General features: G+C 36.6%; 2 protein-coding genes across 2 annotated transcripts; both read left to right on the forward strand.

Annotated features, from left to right (window-relative positions):
- The first annotated feature begins 460 nt into the window (after positions 1-460).
- Positions 461-11,107, forward strand: LOC104810624 (jacalin-related lectin 5-like). The gene is made up of 9 exons (XM_010536968.1): positions 461-563; positions 4,488-4,716; positions 5,289-5,738; positions 5,841-6,296; positions 6,456-6,695; positions 9,172-9,345; positions 9,428-10,042; positions 10,128-10,553; positions 10,645-11,107. The coding sequence occupies exons 2-9, from the start codon at positions 4,516-4,518 to the stop codon at positions 10,912-10,914; spliced, it is 2,832 nt and encodes a 943-aa protein (XP_010535270.1). The 5' UTR covers positions 461-563; positions 4,488-4,515; the 3' UTR covers positions 10,915-11,107.
- Positions 11,108-13,948: 2,841 nt separating this feature from the next.
- LOC104810540 lies at positions 13,949-17,231 on the forward strand. Its single transcript, XM_019202219.1, has 2 exons — positions 13,949-14,086; positions 14,526-17,231. Exon 2 carries the CDS (start codon positions 15,114-15,116, stop codon positions 17,229-17,231), a length of 2,118 nt encoding a protein of 705 aa, XP_019057764.1. The 5' UTR covers positions 13,949-14,086; positions 14,526-15,113.
- The last annotated feature ends 482 nt before the right edge of the window (positions 17,232-17,713 follow it).

The following is a 17,713-nucleotide window of genomic DNA, read 5'->3' on the forward strand; positions in this document are numbered from 1 at the left end:
TAACAAATATTTCAAATCATCTAAGTTAGAAAACAATTTCATACCCAAACCTTAGGAAATTCCTTTTAGTTTAATAAAAACTCATACAGATACATACATACATATACATATATATATATATATATATATATATATACCTATTCACACAAATAAAAAAAATAAAACTTGCGCAAAGCATTCCATAATAAAAACTTATTATTAGCAAGTTGATTTTTATATGAGTGTTTAATTGGGGATTAAAATACTAATCAGACTTACAGGGAACATGTGAAATTAATTAGGACGAGTAATGAATGGGTCGCCATAAATTAACGCGGATAAATAATTGCGTAATTAAATATAAATTTTTAAACAAATAAAGAAAGAGAAAGAAAAAAAGGAAGTATGATGGTATTATTATATATGGCCTCGTGGAGCACGATCTGTATTATTATCATCCAATTTCTCTAGAGTCAGTAACCGAACGGGTCAATAAATACCACTTTAATTTCTCCTCCATGGATCATCACAACGCACTTCTTCATCGCCCCCCTCTCTCTCTCTATCAGCTTCGCAAATCACAGGTTCTCCCTCTCTCTCTCTCTCTCTCTCTCTCTCTCTCTCTCTCTCTCTCTCTCTCTCTATTGTGCCTTGTCTTCTTGATTTGGGTCTGAAACAGTCATCTTTTGTCCATTTTGATTATTATACGAACTCGGCTAGAGCTTGGTTTGTTGTTTTTTTGTCCAGCAAATCAACACACACATACACATATATATATATATGTATGTATATTGGTAGGTCATGTGTTTGTTTAGTTTGTAAAAGATTATATGCTCGGATCATATATTTGGAGATCTAATTAAGAGGGTGGAAGTTGTAGAAAATAAAGAATGAGAATATGTTTGACAGATTTCGAAGAAGAAAAGAGATTGAGTTCGGTTTTGTAGAAATCCGATTTAGGATTCAAAAGACGAGATGAACAGGGGGTGAATACAAGAACATTCACTTTATTCCCTTAATCCTAAATTACATCATATTGTGTGCATATATACACGCTTGAGAGAATATTGAAGCCAACGGATACATGTGTACATAAAGGTAAGAAATAGGTAAATAAAGAAATGACTATATTTTGATAGATATGTTGCTCCATTATAGCCAAAGTTTCCTTGCGTGATATTTGTCCTCTTTTGCACTTGGTAAGTTGTCAATTGTCGTGATCCTCTTTCCATTTTGTATAAATAGATGCCATCGAATTGCCATAAACGTTGTTTTTCCTTAGATTGATTTTTGGCTTCGATTCGGTTGAACCACTCCGTCGTACCGCTCTCATGTGTGTCTTCTTTAACATTCCCCCTCAAGATTGGCTGGGAGAAATATCGAAAAGCCAATCTTGACGAGTAAATGCCTTCATCGTTGTAAAGGTTTGTCCATGCACGTTGAATCTGGTTCCATTGTTGCATTATCTTCCATAACTCCCCTTCAGAATTGCAATGCATCTCTAGACTAGTTCCTAAATTCTGTAAATACTCACCAATCCAATTAAAATACACAAAGGAGGCCAAAGCACTCCGTTTTATATTTAAAACAAAAAATAATGTTGCAAAAACGTGATTATAATCAAACAAGAGAAGATAGAGTGTTTTACCATTGGTTTGAATTTTCACCTTACATTCCCCCTCAGACCAACGGTCTGGAAAGAAGTCCTTGTGAAAAACATAAATTTCCCCCTTAACCGAATGAAGACATTCTGTGTCATATTGAATAGTTTTGGATTGTAACATCATTGCCTTGGTCATCGCTTCACTTTGGAAATTATGTTCCTCTTGGAAGTCGTCCACCATGGTTATTGTCTCTATCCGCCCCTCACTTTGTCTTTCTTCATCTGTTCCTAAGATCTGATCGTTTTCAGATTGCATAATGGTTTCGTCTGCCTCTGCAGTTTCATCATTATCCATGTCGGTTGTGATGGATATTTTCTTTTCTGTGGGGATTGTGGCTGCTTGGTCCTCCTCGGAGTGCACCACTTTGTTCCCATCATCTTGTTGATAGATGGCCTCATCCTTTAGCCTCTGCAAAACTTTAGCACAAAAACTGTAATAGGCATCATTATAGTATTCGGTTTCGCTATACTTACATGTTGTTCTCCCTTGGAGCAGTCTGCCTAACTCCACTTTGCTCACCATCGCCCTAACTTCGTTAATAGACGGTAGAGATTCCTCGTCGAGTATTTGAAGACTCAATTCGTTGAATGAACCATCTAGCATGGAGAGATAAACAAGGGTTGCATTGATGTTGGCTCTTTCGTTGCTACTTGATGCGGGATGAAGTGCTTCAAGCTTTGACCAAAGAATCGTGCTTTCACTTTTCATCTGCTCCAAAGACATTTCATTTGTGACATTACGGATGAAATTAAGAGCTCTTATATATGTGAAAGTTTCAAGGATTTTTGAATCCCTCTTTGGCATATAAAACTCCATTATTGTGATGGAGATTTAACAGCGGAAACGAAAAGAAAAGAAAAATCACAGAGGGGTCCAAGGACCTTGGTGCTCTGATACCATATTGAAAAATAAAATGCGGAAATTAAATTAGAAAGAAAGAACAAAATATAAAAGAACGGAAACACTTTTATTGCTACATCTTTTCTTCTTATTACATTACAATGAAAATAATCCATACATTTATAGAAAAAATTATTGAAAGAAACAAGGAAATAAAGATACAAAAGAAACAAATAAGGCAAAATATAATTATCACGATATATATTTTATTCTTAATCGATATTATGCCTTTAATTGTTATCAATCATATCAAATCTCCATATTTTGTTTCTATTTCAACATTCCCCTCAAGATTGATTTTGAAAGAATTCAAAAATCAATCTTGAAGATACAACAAAATGATGAAAAACTTCACTGTTATTAGAACAATCCATAGAAACCAAATTTCATTCATTTAGAGAGTATTAACCTCTTTCAAATCACTTCGCTTGACTTTAAAGTTCTAGCTTTAACTCTTTTTGTCATAGCATCTTGCTTGATCTTAGAGTTTTTAGCTTTGACTTCTTTTTGTCATAGCACATCGTTTGAATCTGGTTTTTTTTACTCTCCCTTTGAACGATTTGGATATATGAACATCCAAAATGCAAAAGAAAGAAGAGATTAGAAAATTAGAAAAAGAGAAACATATAGTTCAGATCGCAACGCTGCTCTGATACCATATTGAAAAATAAAATGCGGAAATAAAATAAGACAAATAGAAAGAAACGAAATTACTTTTATTGCTACATCTCTTCTTCTTCTGGTTACATTATAATGAAAATGAACTACATATTTATAGGAAAATTAAGAAATAGAATAAAAAGGAAATATAGACACAATGGAAACAAATCAGATACACAATATTTGGTATAATGATATTGTATCCATTATTATTCTCCATCATATCTCTAATCTTATTTTACTCCAATCATATATTCATTTTCCCACTTTAACAAACATCGTTTTAATACCAAGTTTATTGGGATCGATCTTATAAATTCTTATTTTCCACATGATTTGCCTTGAAACGCTTGTGCCAAATTTACAAAAGCCATAAGTTTAGGCCATATTGTTGGTACGATTAATCCACGGAAGATTTTAAGATGGGAGCCCAATATGCCAAATTTACAAAAGCCACAAGTTTAAGCATATAGTTATTGAATAAAAGGGCCTTGGCTTTTCAGGACGTGTTTGGACGCTTTAACTATTGGCCCGTATTCTTTGGGCTTCGTTGATTCGTGAAGCCCATCTCTCTATCTCTCCCCCCAACGTATGAGATACTTCATGAGAAGATATATTAAGCTTGATGAATGTAATAATTCTTTACCACGTACTACAACTTACGTGACCCATGTTATTTTAGTTTATGTGAAATGTATGTGAATTGTATAATCGGGGGAGCGCCTTGCCTTGCATGGACTTTTATGTGAAATAAAAATTTATAAAGATGTAACAAAAATAAAATAAAGTTAGGATAAGAAAGAGAGCGCTCGGTAGTTGCATAATGGATAGCAAAGGCAGCACATGCGAAGCTCTCCCCTTTTGGAGGTCCCTAAAGGAGGGAGTGGTTGTGTCATGTGTGACCGCTCTCATGTGTGTCTTCTTTAACAGAAGTGAGTTAGTAAGTTATATTATGAAAAAATCTAAACGATGATATATCCAAACTTAATTAGTTCAACGAGTGAAACAGGTGTGTCCGTCCGGAATTTGAACTTTAAATTTGGCAAAGGGTGACATATATTCCAAATATCCTATTGACAGTCTATGACTCGAAATTAGTCTAAACGTTGAGATGATCGGTTATAAATAAAAAAAATGGAATCGATGATAATTAATATCGATAGATATTTGTCAAATTTAATTGTGCGCCCATATAAGCTAAGCTACCGGGGTCCAAGTTGGTCATTTTTATATCAACATATAAATACAAGTAATACCGAAAACATATAGTTTTGACTTTATTAGGATTTCTTAAAGATTCAAGACTTGGAAAATGTCGCAAAAATTGGAAGCGCAAGGGGGAAAGAAAGGGGAAGCATGGGATGATAAAGATGGCCACGACCGTGTGAAAAAGATCAGCCTGCGAGTTGGTCGTAAAGGCATCGACTTCGTCAAGTTCGACTACGAAAAGTCCGGACAACTTGTTGAAGGTGCGGTCCACGGCCTCAACGATGGTTCCACTCCCAACAAAACGGTACATAAGAATATAATGTTATTCTTGTCGTTACATAATTAATTTAATCTATCTTTTTCGTATATCACATATATACACACATATTATATATATATATACAATTTGAGTACGTTGACCAAATACCAACTATATGTTCATATATATATATATATAGGAGTGACCAATTTGATTATAACGATTTATCAAAAAAACAAATTTTGATTATAAACAAATAATCGATCGGTATAATTATAACCGAGTTAAATTCGATATGAAGATCGAATGTTATGATTTTTCTAAACTTGAATCCAAGCCAAATACAAAAATAAAAAAAAATCATAATTTTTTTACAAATGGGTATTTTAATAAATAAAAAGAATTGGAACAGAGTTTGAATCAAAATAGAATCAAATCGAACCAAAATTGATATAAAAACTATATGATTATAGCTTTTCTAAAATTAAATTAATTGAACCCGAATTTAACCCAACTGAAATCCTATACATATTTTGTTGTATATATACAAATGCAAATTATATCCTTTTTGAGTTGACCAATGTGTTGTTTTACTCGTTCCACACCAATCTATGCAGTTCGAGGTCACTGACCCAGATGACTATGTCGTATCGGTGGAGGGTTACTACGATGAAGATGGAGTCATTCAAGCCCTTCAATTCCAAACCAACAAGAAGACTACTTCTGAGCTGTTCGGATACGAGGAGGGTACTAAATTTTCACTTGCAGTGGATGGTCAGAAGGTCGTCGGGTTCCACGGATACGCCGACACGACTCTCAACTCCGTCGGAGCTTACTTTGCCGCGTCATCATCGTCGGTGATACCCATCACGCCTCCTCCCGTCAAGTTGGAAGCTCAAGGTGGCAATGGAGGGACAATATTCGACGATGGAGCTTTCGACGGTGTGAAGAAAGTGTACATCGGACAAGGCGATATCGGTGTTTCTTACGTCAAGTTCGAGTATGAAAAGAGCGGAAACTCTGAAACACGTGAGCACGGGGAGAAGACATTGCTCGGAACCGAGGAGGTATTTTATCCACCCTCTATAGGTTCTATATCTTAAATTAACGTCTAAGTACGTGGAATAGTTAACCAAATCAATCTCGAATTTTGTTCTTTTTTGTTGCAGTTTGCGGTCGAATATCCAGATGAGTATATCACATCGGTGAAGGGTAGCTATGACAAAGTCTTTGGCAGCGACAGTGAAGTCATTACATCTCTTACCTTCGAAACGTCAAAGGGGAGAATCTCTCAGCCGTACGGGATTGTTGCTGGTACGGAATTCAAACTCGATGGCAAAGGTGGAAAACTTCTAGGGTTTCATGGACATGCAAGCGACGTTGTTCATGGTCTCGGAGCTTATTTCGTTCAGTCGAGCACTCCACTGACTCCCGCCAAGAAACTGCAAGCGAAAGGTGGTGATGCAGGGAGTGAGTGGGACGACGGCGTTTATGACGGCGTGAAGAAGGTTCTCGTGGGACAAGGCGATATCGGGATATCGTTTGTCAAGTTTGTGTACGCCAATGGCACCGAAACCGTTGTCGGAGATGACCGTGGGAAGAAGACTCTGCTTGGAACAGAGAATGTAAGTTCATAAAACTGTAGTTATTGATCTATACTGATTAGGGTTTTTTGTTCTTGAATTCCTGCTTTGCTTAGGGTTTTCTTGTTCTTGAATTCTTGATGTTACTGATTAGGGTTTTCTTGTTCTTGAATCACCCTGATTTTTTTTTGTTTGATGCAGTTTGAAGTTGACCATCCGAACGAATACATAACATCGGTGGAGGGAACATACGACAAAGTGTTTGGAAGCCCGGCAGAAGTGGTGACGATGCTGAAGTTCAAGACGAACAAGCAAACGTCTCAGCCGTACGGAATAGAAGCTGGCGAGAAGTTCGTGTTCGAGGAGAAAGACAACAAAATCGTAGGGTTCCATGGAAAAGCTGGCGATGTGATCCATCAGGTCGGAGTCCATGTCGCTCCAATCTCATAAGTGAGGAGAAACCCTCTTCCATTTTCAAAAAAAAAAAAAAACAAAACAAAAATGGATTGGTCAGAGTTTGATAAAGTGGTTGTGTTCTTCCTGCTCTGTAACAATGTCTTTTTTCAAGTGTTTTTTCTTCGTGATGTCGTGGTCATGTGATGTTCGTCCATTTCCAATAAAAAGGAGCTCAGCTCAATGTGTTCTACTCTCACCATACACACTCCCCTCTCTTCAGTCTTATTCTAATGTGTTCAGCATGGATCCCACAATACTCCGATTCCGACGAATTCTCCGTTAACATCAACATTCCGTTACGAAATCCAAACCCCCGTGATCGCTTATTTCATTGATCCGAGATAAAATTTACAGGGTTGGCATGGATTCGAATCCTATTAGGAATAGAATTCCATAATCAATAAAATCTTTACAACTCTTCATATTTCTCAATAATTGTATATCCGAGTTTTCTAGAGTATTCATTCTAGGCCTCGTTCCCACGGGTTTATGGTTGAAGTGTTTTGGCCTCGGTGACTCGGGCATCCACAACTGACGGTCTCTTATGGATGTCGAAACCCGCGAAATCCATTTTTCGTAAGCTACGGCTGAAAACCAAACCCAAAAAGACAGAAGAAATTTTTGTTGATTCGAATTGTTTTGTATCATGTTATCAACCTCAAAAACACTCGGGTACTCGGGGGTATAAACGTCATTTTGCAGTCGTCAGGAATATGATCGTCGTCGTTGAGGCCCAGATGTCCAGTTTAGGAGTTGTTTCTTTTGGGCCCAAGTGTTGTTTGTATAAGGCCCATATGGGCTACCTGTTTTTCTCTGCGGGTCGATATAATATAACCCATCCCAGCTGGAAAATAATAAAAAAAAAAGAAAACACATTTAAAATAATTTTGAGAGTTTAATTTCCTATCAAATATAAAAAAACGGATTAAATAAAAGTGTTAACGTGCGACCAACAAATTGGGTTTAAAAAAAAAATTACATTTCCAATATTTTTTTCTTAAAAAAAAACAGGATCGTGTTTTTTTTTTTTTTTTTGTTCTCATAGTGAGCTCATAGAAATGAAGAACTCGTCGTAGGCTACGACAAAATTTGAGAAATTATAAATTATAAGATAACGAGATCCACGAGATGCCACTTCATTGATTATTAATATCTATTGGATCACGTCGTTTGGACCGATGCATATATCAAATAATTACTATCTCTATCTTTCTTCTTTTTCTTTTTTCTAGACCTTTTTCTTTTTGCTAAAAGTAAACCATTTTTTTTATTTAAATATATATCTATTTCATGATTGAAAATTTCTACAAAATCACTTCGAATCTTGTAAAATATGACCAAAACCCACATGTTTCGTCAGTACCAACAATGAAATAAACTATAAAAAAAAACTTCAATTCACACACACACACACATATATATATATATATACATATATTAAGCCCATAAAAAATGAAACAATCATACGAAAATTTACTTATCATCAAATAAATTTTTTGCAATAAGTACGAGTATGCACAAGAAAAGGCAACTGCGCTGGTAACAACCTAATAATCAATTTGAGGGAAGCTTCTAAAACTATTAATACATTAATGATGATCTTGGTGGTGGAAAAATAAAATATGATTCGGGAAACTTAATTTAAAAGAGGTCAATGGCGGAGAGATCTTAGGAAATCACGTTCATTTATGATAATGTTAGGTTTAAAATTGAATAATAAGGGAAACTTGTATAAATAATTGACAGAAAAAAATAATATTTATTATTATAAGAATAATATATGTGCCATGTGGTGCACGAATAATTGAATAAAAATGATGATGATGTCAATAATGATTTGAAGCCCAAGAAGGCCTATATATATATATATCATTGAATTATAGTATCATTGCTCACCGCTCCACCTCTCTCCTTCCCAAGGCCTAACTAAGGTAATCTCTCTCTCTCTCTATACACACACATATTATATATATATATACGCGCTTTGTTTTTTTCTTCTCCTTTTAATAGGTATATGTGTAATCCACTAAACAGATATCAAGTTTTGTTTAAATTTATTTCAATCTAATTACTATTTTTCTATTTTAGAAGAAAAAAATCTTATGGTTTTTTAAGCATTTTTCTCTAATAGAAACAGTATTTTTTTTTAAAAATCATTATTATAATCTTTATTAAAAAAAAATTCTAAATCTAAAAATATTTATCCAAAATGTCAAATATTTGGATCACATAGTGTATTTTTTTTAAAAGAGAATAATATTTTCTTCGCTTGTGGAGTGTTTGCCTTTATCTTGGCCCAATCAAGGTAAACCAAAATCAGTGAAACAATATTATTTCGGAGGAAATTCGTATAAATACATGCATATTATATTTAATCTCAAATTATAATAAAAAAAAAAGAAAGAAGGAAAAAAAGAAAGGTGTAATAAAAAACAATAAAATTTGTCATTATATAGGGTAAATATACATCCACTGCGGTAAAAAGATGTCTTGGGATGACGGAAAACACACGAAGGTGAAGCAAGCGCAGATTACGTATGATGACGTCATCAAGTCCGTCGAGTTTGAATACGACAGCAACGGTAACGCCGTCAAGTCACAGAGACGGGGCAGTGTCGGAGGCAAATCCGATGGGGTTAGTTGATTAGTAGCGAAAGCTATTCTACTTGTCCAACATGATATTAATTTTTTTTGTTTGAAATGGGGGGATTTTGCAGTTCACGTTGAAACCGGACGAGTACATAACGGAGTTGACCGGTTATTACACGACCAGACAGAACGGGGAAGAAGTTATAACGGCGTTAACGTTCAAGACGAACCAAAGAACACTAGGTCCGTATGGAAACAAAACCAGGAACCAGTTTTCCATTAACTCACCCAGCGGCACGCAGATTGTCGGTTTCAATGGAACTAGCGGCGATGTCCTCAACTCCATCGACGGTCACTTCGGACCCATTGTCTCCTCCGGCGGATCCGGTAGTGGCTCCGGCGGCACGGGCGGTGGCTCCGGATCAGGTGGATCTGAAGGATCCGGCGGCACTGGTGGCTCCGGTGGGTCTGGCTCCGGCGGCACTGGTGGCTCCGGTGGATCTGGATCCGGTGGGTCCGGTGGGTCCGGTGGAAGTTCTGGTCCGGAGAAGGTGGAAGCACAAGGAGGGAAAGGAGGCAACGAATGGGACGACGGAGCAGACCACGACGGCGTGAGGAAGATCGCCGTCGGGGTTGGTCGGAGAGGTGTCTATTACGTCAAATTCGATTACGATAAGGACGGACAGCTGAAAGATTCACCGCTCCATGGCAGCACTGACGGAGCATCTACACCAGAACCGCCGGTATATACTTTTTAACATTACACTTTCATACTTCTTCAATGATTATCGTTGCTCTAATCTCTTTTTTCGTTTTAAACATCCATAGTTTGAGATCGACCATCCGAATGAACATCTCGTATCAGTCGTGGGTTACCACGAGGATGGCGTCATTCAGGGTTTTCGATTCAAGACCGACAAGAAAGAGTCTAATGTCTTCGGATACGGAGAGGGAACTGAGTTCACGCTCGAGGTCAAGGGCAAGAAGATTGTCGGATTCCATGGATTTTCTGATAAATATCTCAATTCACTCGGAGCTTACTTTGTAGCAGCTCCCTCCACACCTGTCAATAAACTGGAAGCACAAGGTGGCAAAGGAAACACTGCATTTGACGATGGAGCTTACGATAGTGTAACGAAAGTGTATGTCGGGCAAGGCGAATCTAGCGTGTCCTACGTCAAGTTCGAGTACGAGAAGGGCGGAAAATTGGAAACACGTGACCACGGGAAGAAGTCGCTGCTCGGGGCCGAAATGGTATTCATCTATTGCCGTGACCGTTTCAGTTTTGATCAGATTTCTTGAATCGGTAATGACCCGTCTTTTCGTGGTCGAAAATGTTATGCAGTTTGAGCTTAAGCCAGGCGAATATATCACATCGATAGAGGGATACCATGACAAAATCTATGGATATCCGGTCGAGGTTATCACGGCTCTTATCTTCAAGACATCTCAAGGAAGAACCTCTGACCAGTTCGGAGTTGCTGCTGGTACAAAGTTCGAACTCGATGGCAAAGGCGGAAGGCTCGTGGGGTTCCACGGAAGCGTCGGAGATGTTGTTCACTCTCTCGGAGCGTATTTTGCACTGGCGACCACTCCATTGACTCCTGCCAAATAACCTCAGAGCAGTTCAATCGAATATCTTGGTTCTGTCGCTTTGTTGTTTCATGTTTGAATAAGTTTGGTTATGTCGTTCAATGTTTGAATAAGTTTGTGTCTTGTTGTTCATGTTTGAATAAGTTTTGTGTCCCTTGCTTTGGTTCTGCTGTGTTTATTGTTATGGCATAAACCGAAATCTGGTGAATTCTGCACTTAAACCAGTTATGAACCAAAGCAAGAAAATGGCATGGAGAATTACGAGTTCCCGGTCTCAATGTGAGGATCCGTACGTTTCAGGCCGATCTTCTGAATCCTATCTCAATGTTACATGCTCAAACTCGAGCTCCAGCGGCGGAAATTGAATCCGGTTATCTTCACGATATCCATCCGGTTTTATAACAAACCGATCCCTAGGTAAATGACCAAAATACCCCTCAATCCTCGTGACAAAAACCGTAACGACCTGAGGACTAATCTGCTGCCAGCGTTTCATCAAGTGGAATCCGCTGATACACCAAGAGACTTTGAGAGCGTCGGTTTCAACGAGAGACTTTTAGCATACTTGTCCAAGACTGCAGAAGACCCATTTCAAACATTTGTGATTCTGCGCAAGTGCAGTTTTGTTGAATAAATCGAGAAGCAGATTCATATCTCAACGAGTGTTTCTAAATTTATATATATATTTTTTTGATAATTCGAAAATTGAATGGACCTTTGACCAGCAGCAGCGGACATAGACAAATCTTATAATTGGGGGCAAAATTACCTAGCAAAACTTTTAACTGGGGGACAAAATTAATTTTACATGTGTTAAACACAATTTTTTATGGGGGCATTTATAAACTTTGATTAAAATATGATGAAATTTATGAAGAAATAATAAAATTTTAATCTCACCAATGGGGACATATGCCCCACTCCACACATATCAATATAGTCCGTCCATGACTTTGACCTAACGAAATCTCTAAGATAATCGGGAAAACACACGTGAATGTTCTCTCTAAATAGAGATTCAAACATAAGTTGGGAGGGAACTCTTTTAATAATTATTTAAACCACTCAATCTTGGGTTTTAAATTCGCAGTTATGGTGTAGTTTTGTTTTATTGTGTGTATGTGTGAACAAAAGAGAAGAACGAATCTAAATTCCTGGGTAATAGCGTTTGTTTTCACACTTATTCTTGAATTTCTTATAAAGTTGGATTGAATTAACATATGGAATGCATTCAATGGATATGCATAGGATTCGGAAACTCAACTACACTAAATTCACATTTATTCTTGGAATGCAATCAATAAATTCATAATTATGTTGTAGTTTTGTTTTATTGGTTTTTCTATCTATTATTCAAAACTCAAAGTCACAACATATTAAATCTATTATATAAAAATAATTTAAGACAATTAATTGGATATTGTGACGTAATTTTATTATTTATGTAAACATGTGAATAGTCAAATTATTAATTTAAGACAATTAATTCTCTTGCAAACTTTATTATTATTATTATTATTATTATTATTATTATTATTATTATTATTATTATTAGTAGTAGTAGTAGTAGTAGTTGTTGTTGTTACTTGTTTGGTGGATTTTAGGAATAGATTTAAATTGTGATGTGAGGTGAGGTGATGAGTAACACTTCAATTATTTCCGTTTTCATGAAAACAAATACAAGTTATTTTATTATTAATTCTCAATTCTTAAGCTAGCTTATCAATTTTAAAATTTTTGAAAAATACACGAACTTAAAATCATATAATTAATTTTATAAAGACTACAAAACTACACAATTATTTATTATTGGGATAATCGCATAAAAATACCGGAACTTTTACAAAAATCCCAAATAAATACCCGAACTATAAAATTATCATATAAATGCCTGAACTTTTCAAAACTCACACATAAATACCCAAATTTTTAAATTTTTTCCAAATCAAACAAACGCGACTGCTGACTCAGCAAAAAAACTGCTGACTCAGCAAAAAACTGCTCACTCAGCTTTCAAAAATATTATTAAATATCTAAATATTCATCTACATATATTTAAATTAATATATACATATAAATTCACATATATATATACAAATATATATATATATATTAAAAATAAAATTATTTATAATTAATAAAACACATATACATATAACTATAATATATATATATATATCATTATTAATGCATATATATTACAATAAAAATAATTATAATTAAATTTATTATTAAAAATAATAATAATGCATAAAAATAATTATAATTAAATATATATATTATGTATATATATTATAATAATGCATTATTATTATTTTTATTTTTAGTAATATATATACATAATATATATATTTAATTATAATTATTGTTATACATTATTATTATTTTTAATAATAAATTTAATTATAATTATTTTTATTGTAATATATATGCATTAGTAATGATATATATATATATATATATTGTAGTTATGTGTATATGTGTTTTATTAATTATAAATAATTTTATTTTAATATATATATATATATATATTTATATATATATTTGTATATATATATATATATATGAATTTATATGCATATATTAATTTAAATATATGTAGATGAATGTTTGGATATTTAGTAATATTTTGAATGATGAGTCATCAATTTTTTGCTGAGTCAACAGTTTTTTGTGCTGAGTCAGCAGTTGCGTTTGTTTGATTTGAAAAAAATTTAAAAGTCTGGGTATTTATGTGAGAGTTTTGAAAAGTTCAGATATTTATATGATAATTTTATAGTTCGGATATTTATTTGGGATTTTTGTAAAAGTTCGGGTATTTTTATGTGATTAGTCCTTTATTATTTAACGTATAGTTTTTTTGGAGTTTGCGTATTGGAGGTTGATATTTCATGAATTTATCGCAAAACTTTTTGCTTAAAATAATCCATGGGCTTTTCATCTTTTTCTTTTTATGAATGTTTGAAATGGGCCAGGCCCATACATGATCCCGGCTCATTATACGATACTGGCCCATTGGATAATAAACAGAGCAAAGAAAACAAAAAGCCGAAAAGGCAAAGGTCTCTTCTTCAGCAGCCTCAGCCTCTCTCCGTTGTCCCCTCCAAAATCAATCCTTCATCACACCTCCGGTCTAGGATTTCGCTGTTGTCGCCATGTACCGCACGGCAGCTTTACGATCCAGGGTTCTCAAGGTCAGTGTCTACTTGTATCGGATTTGATTTTCTGTTCTTATTTGTCGGGGTAGAACGATTTTGTCTGCTAGCTTGTTATTGCACTGTTTATTCGTGTTTTTGGGGTTTGAAATGATTTCTGTTCTAAAGGTATTGTTTTGTAATCTTTGCTTATGAATCCATGGATTTAGATTTTTCGGATCATGCTTCACTTTCCCGCATTTCTACTTTTTGGTTGAATCGGGGATGAAAACGGTTCATTGCCCATGCCGATTAAGGAAAATGGCTATACTGAATCAATTGCGTTTTAGTTTCAAGTTTGTCATTTTTTTTTGGGGGTTTCAGTCAGTGATCACGGCTTCGATGCCGGTTCGTTAATTCTATTGTCTAGCTGGCTTGCCTTTGAGTGAGACAAAAACCCTTCAGTTCTGTTATGGTGGCTGGATTTCATGTTTTATAGGGTTGTTTACACCGCAATTTGCGAGCAGCACGTTATGCAAGTTCGAGTGCCGTAGCTACGAGTTCTTCTTCAGGGGGCTTTTTCAGCTGGTTGACTGGCGAAACATCTCGCTCGCTTCCTTCAATGGACATGTGATAAGCCATTTCGACTGTTGGTGAGGAAAACATTGAGGAAGAGAAGGGCAGAAGGGGAAGATATTAATCGGGAGAGAGAAAACTTGGAAAGGATGCTGAAGAGAGGGACGTGTTGTAGAGAATATGGAAGCAACAAAACATGGGCGTGTAGTACGGCTGCTGGTGGTTATTAATTACCTATAGGCTATAGATATATATGGCTACTTATATAGGTTTGTAGGTCATCTCCTTAGCGTGTTACTGAGATGGCTATATAACTATCTCCTTTGCTTGTGGTAAGGGTATCTGAAATCTTAAGAATACTGTGATTGGGGAGGTTAATAGAGAGTGGTGTTCCTCTCTAGACCTTGGTGGGGAGAAGAGAGTGGTGTTCCTCTCTAATCCGGGTTTGTTTCTTTTGCTTTCCTTAATACAAATCAGTATTATCCTTACACTATTCTTGGTATCAGAGCAAATGGATCCAGTAACGTCAATGTCAGATATTCATGAGTCCTTCTGCAGAGCGGAGAAAATGCTTTATAGATTGTGTGCGAGGTGGGGTATCGAGGTTTCGGTGGAACAGTCACCAAGCGACGCAGGCGAGCCCACGGTTTCGGTGGAGTCCGAAGCGACTTTGGTGAAGCACAAAGCAGAGGAAGAGACTCTGACATCTGATTCAGCGATGCAGATCGATGGTGTAGAGATAATCTCAAGCTTATCACCGATGGTTGATGATCATGCCGAACCGCTGGCAGATTTGCAACCGGATCAAGATCTCGAGTCATCGTTTCCGATGGAGCAGTTTCTGATGGTGCATGACCTTGATGAGGTGCGAGATCGGCAACAGGTTCGTAGTGGCGAGCCGATATCAGCGACCGAGGTGACGGTCAAGCAATCGCTGCAAGAGATGAAGGCTTCGGTGACAAACAAAGCAGACGTTGTGGACAAGGGGGCACTAATGACGTTTGGTCGACACATCGACGCGTTGCTGGAGGAGAATCGATGGAAGCGTTCGTTCTGTCGTTATCCTTGGCATCAACAGAATGAGGAGCCGACATTTGAAGTCGATAGAAAAGGTCGCCGAACATCTCGAAACCAAGATGTCGTTATAGAGATGGCAACGATGGACAATGATTCTGGCGATGTTGGTGGCTGCGACTATGATTTAGATGACCCAGGTGGTACTCAGAGGAAGAAGCGCAAACAAGACGGTAACCCGTTTACCGAAAACCTAATTGCATATTTTGATAATGGAGAGATGCAGGAATTGGAAATTTTGTTTCCGGATTTGGTAGTGGGGCTGAAAAAGGAGAGCACAATTGCTCTGGCATTGTGTTTGGAGCACAGCTCCTTCGGTGTGGTACCCATGGGGCCCAAACCTAGACAGGCCCAATTTGCTCATCCATCTTCTTCACCAAATCTCTTCCGTAGAGAGACTTTGCCTAAAGGGAGTTTCACCTGTTCGCAGCGAATAGGTTATCGTCACCGTCATACGGATCCATGTTCTTCCCCATCAAGAGTGTCCCAATCTGCAAGTTGTGATGCTAGTTTACCAACACAAAAGCTGGGGCTTTGCCGGATATCAGATTCGAAAACGAAGGATCAGAGAAAAAGGGGAGTATGCTTTCAATGTACAGACAAATATTTTTCGGGTAAACGCCACAGGAAGCCGGAACTTCAGGTGCTGTTGGTTGAAGGTGACGATAAAGGGGATGTGGAAAATCTACTTCCAGATTCGTTTGTTCGGCAGAAATCGTCTAGCGAGGTACATGTACATGCTTCGTTATTGATAGAAACCGAGAAGAACATTCCACCGGACAAGTTTTTCTATAACGACGACACACACCTGAAAAAGGTAGCGATATCGAGGTTTAATGGTTTTGGCGTCTCAGATGGGCTGGCCAGAGCAGAACTGTATTTCCAGTTGGGTGGTAGTACCAACAATGAAAAGTGGCGTCTGGCATCCATGAGTATGGATGACAGGGCTCTAATGGGGTACAACTGGCAAAGTCGTCTTCCTTTGCGAGTCTGGGATGATTTTAGAATACGAGTTTTTGAGCGATTTGGGGATCTACACTCAGGAATTTCGGGATGTAATCGACGTGATGCGGTCTCAAGGTCTAAAAAATTTCATTGCTCTGGCGATGAGACTAGACGACAGTCTGATGTACCCACCTGGAGATGGGAGGAGAGCAAGTTCTGTCGATCGCGTCAGGAGTATTCAAGCCAACCCATTCGCACGGTTACCATACCAATGGTGGCGTCGCAGTGGTCTCCAAAACCCCGATCAAAGGACGCTCGCAATACACCGAGCCATGCACAAGGGAGCATCGCGAAGCCGAGTTCGCAGGAGCAAAGTGGGATAGACAGATGGTCTTCTTTTCACCAACTGACCGATTTGGAGAAGAAAGACGAGCACAAGCGCAGCATGTTTTTCAGGTGCGATGTGACATTTTTCGTCGACCATCGATGCAAACACTGTGAGTTGCAGGTGGAAATCTTTTCTGAGGATGTCAAGCTACACGCTCCACCTGAGGAGGCTCCAATAATTGTAGGAGAAATCACTGAATTGGCACTCAACTTTATATTGTAGTTATGTGTATATGTGTTTTATTAATTATAAATAATTTTATTTTAATATATATATATATATATATTTATATATATATTTGTATATATATATATATATATGAATTTATATGCATATATTAATTTAAATATATGTAGATGAATGTTTGGATATTTAGTAATATTTTGAATGATGAGTCATCAATTTTTTGCTGAGTCAACAGTTTTTTGTGCTGAGTCAGCAGTTGCGTTTGTTTGATTTGAAAAAAATTTAAAAGTCTGGGTATTTATGTGAGAGTTTTGAAAAGTTCAGATATTTATATGATAATTTTATAGTTCGGATATTTATTTGGGATTTTTGTAAAAGTTCGGGTATTTTTATGTGATTAGTCCTTTATTATTTAACGTATAGTTTTTTTGGAGTTTGCGTATTGGAGGTTGATATTTCATGAATTTATCGCAAAACTTTTTGCTTAAAATAATCCATGGGCTTTTCATCTTTTTCTT

The sequence above is a fragment of the Tarenaya hassleriana genome, unplaced genomic scaffold (assembly GCF_000463585.1).
Source record: "Tarenaya hassleriana unplaced genomic scaffold, ASM46358v1 Cleome18, whole genome shotgun sequence".
NCBI lineage: Eukaryota > Viridiplantae > Streptophyta > Magnoliopsida > Brassicales > Cleomaceae > Tarenaya > Tarenaya hassleriana.

What these genes read in the sequence shown, in the direction of transcription:
- LOC104810624 (XM_010536968.1), top strand. Translation starts at nt 4,516, where the DNA reads ATGTCGCAAAAATTGGAAGCGCAAGGGGGAAAGAAAGGGGAAGCATGG. An exon ending in CATCTACACCAGAACCGCCG is followed by an intron (nt 10,043 to 10,127) that starts GTATATACTTTT and finishes AAACATCCATAG; the next exon opens with TTTGAGATCGACCATCCGAA. An exon ending in CGCTGCTCGGGGCCGAAATG is followed by an intron (nt 10,554 to 10,644) that starts GTATTCATCTAT and finishes AATGTTATGCAG; the next exon opens with TTTGAGCTTAAGCCAGGCGA.
- LOC104810540 (XM_019202219.1), top strand. Translation starts at nt 15,114, where the DNA reads ATGGATCCAGTAACGTCAATGTCAGATATTCATGAGTCCTTCTGCAGA.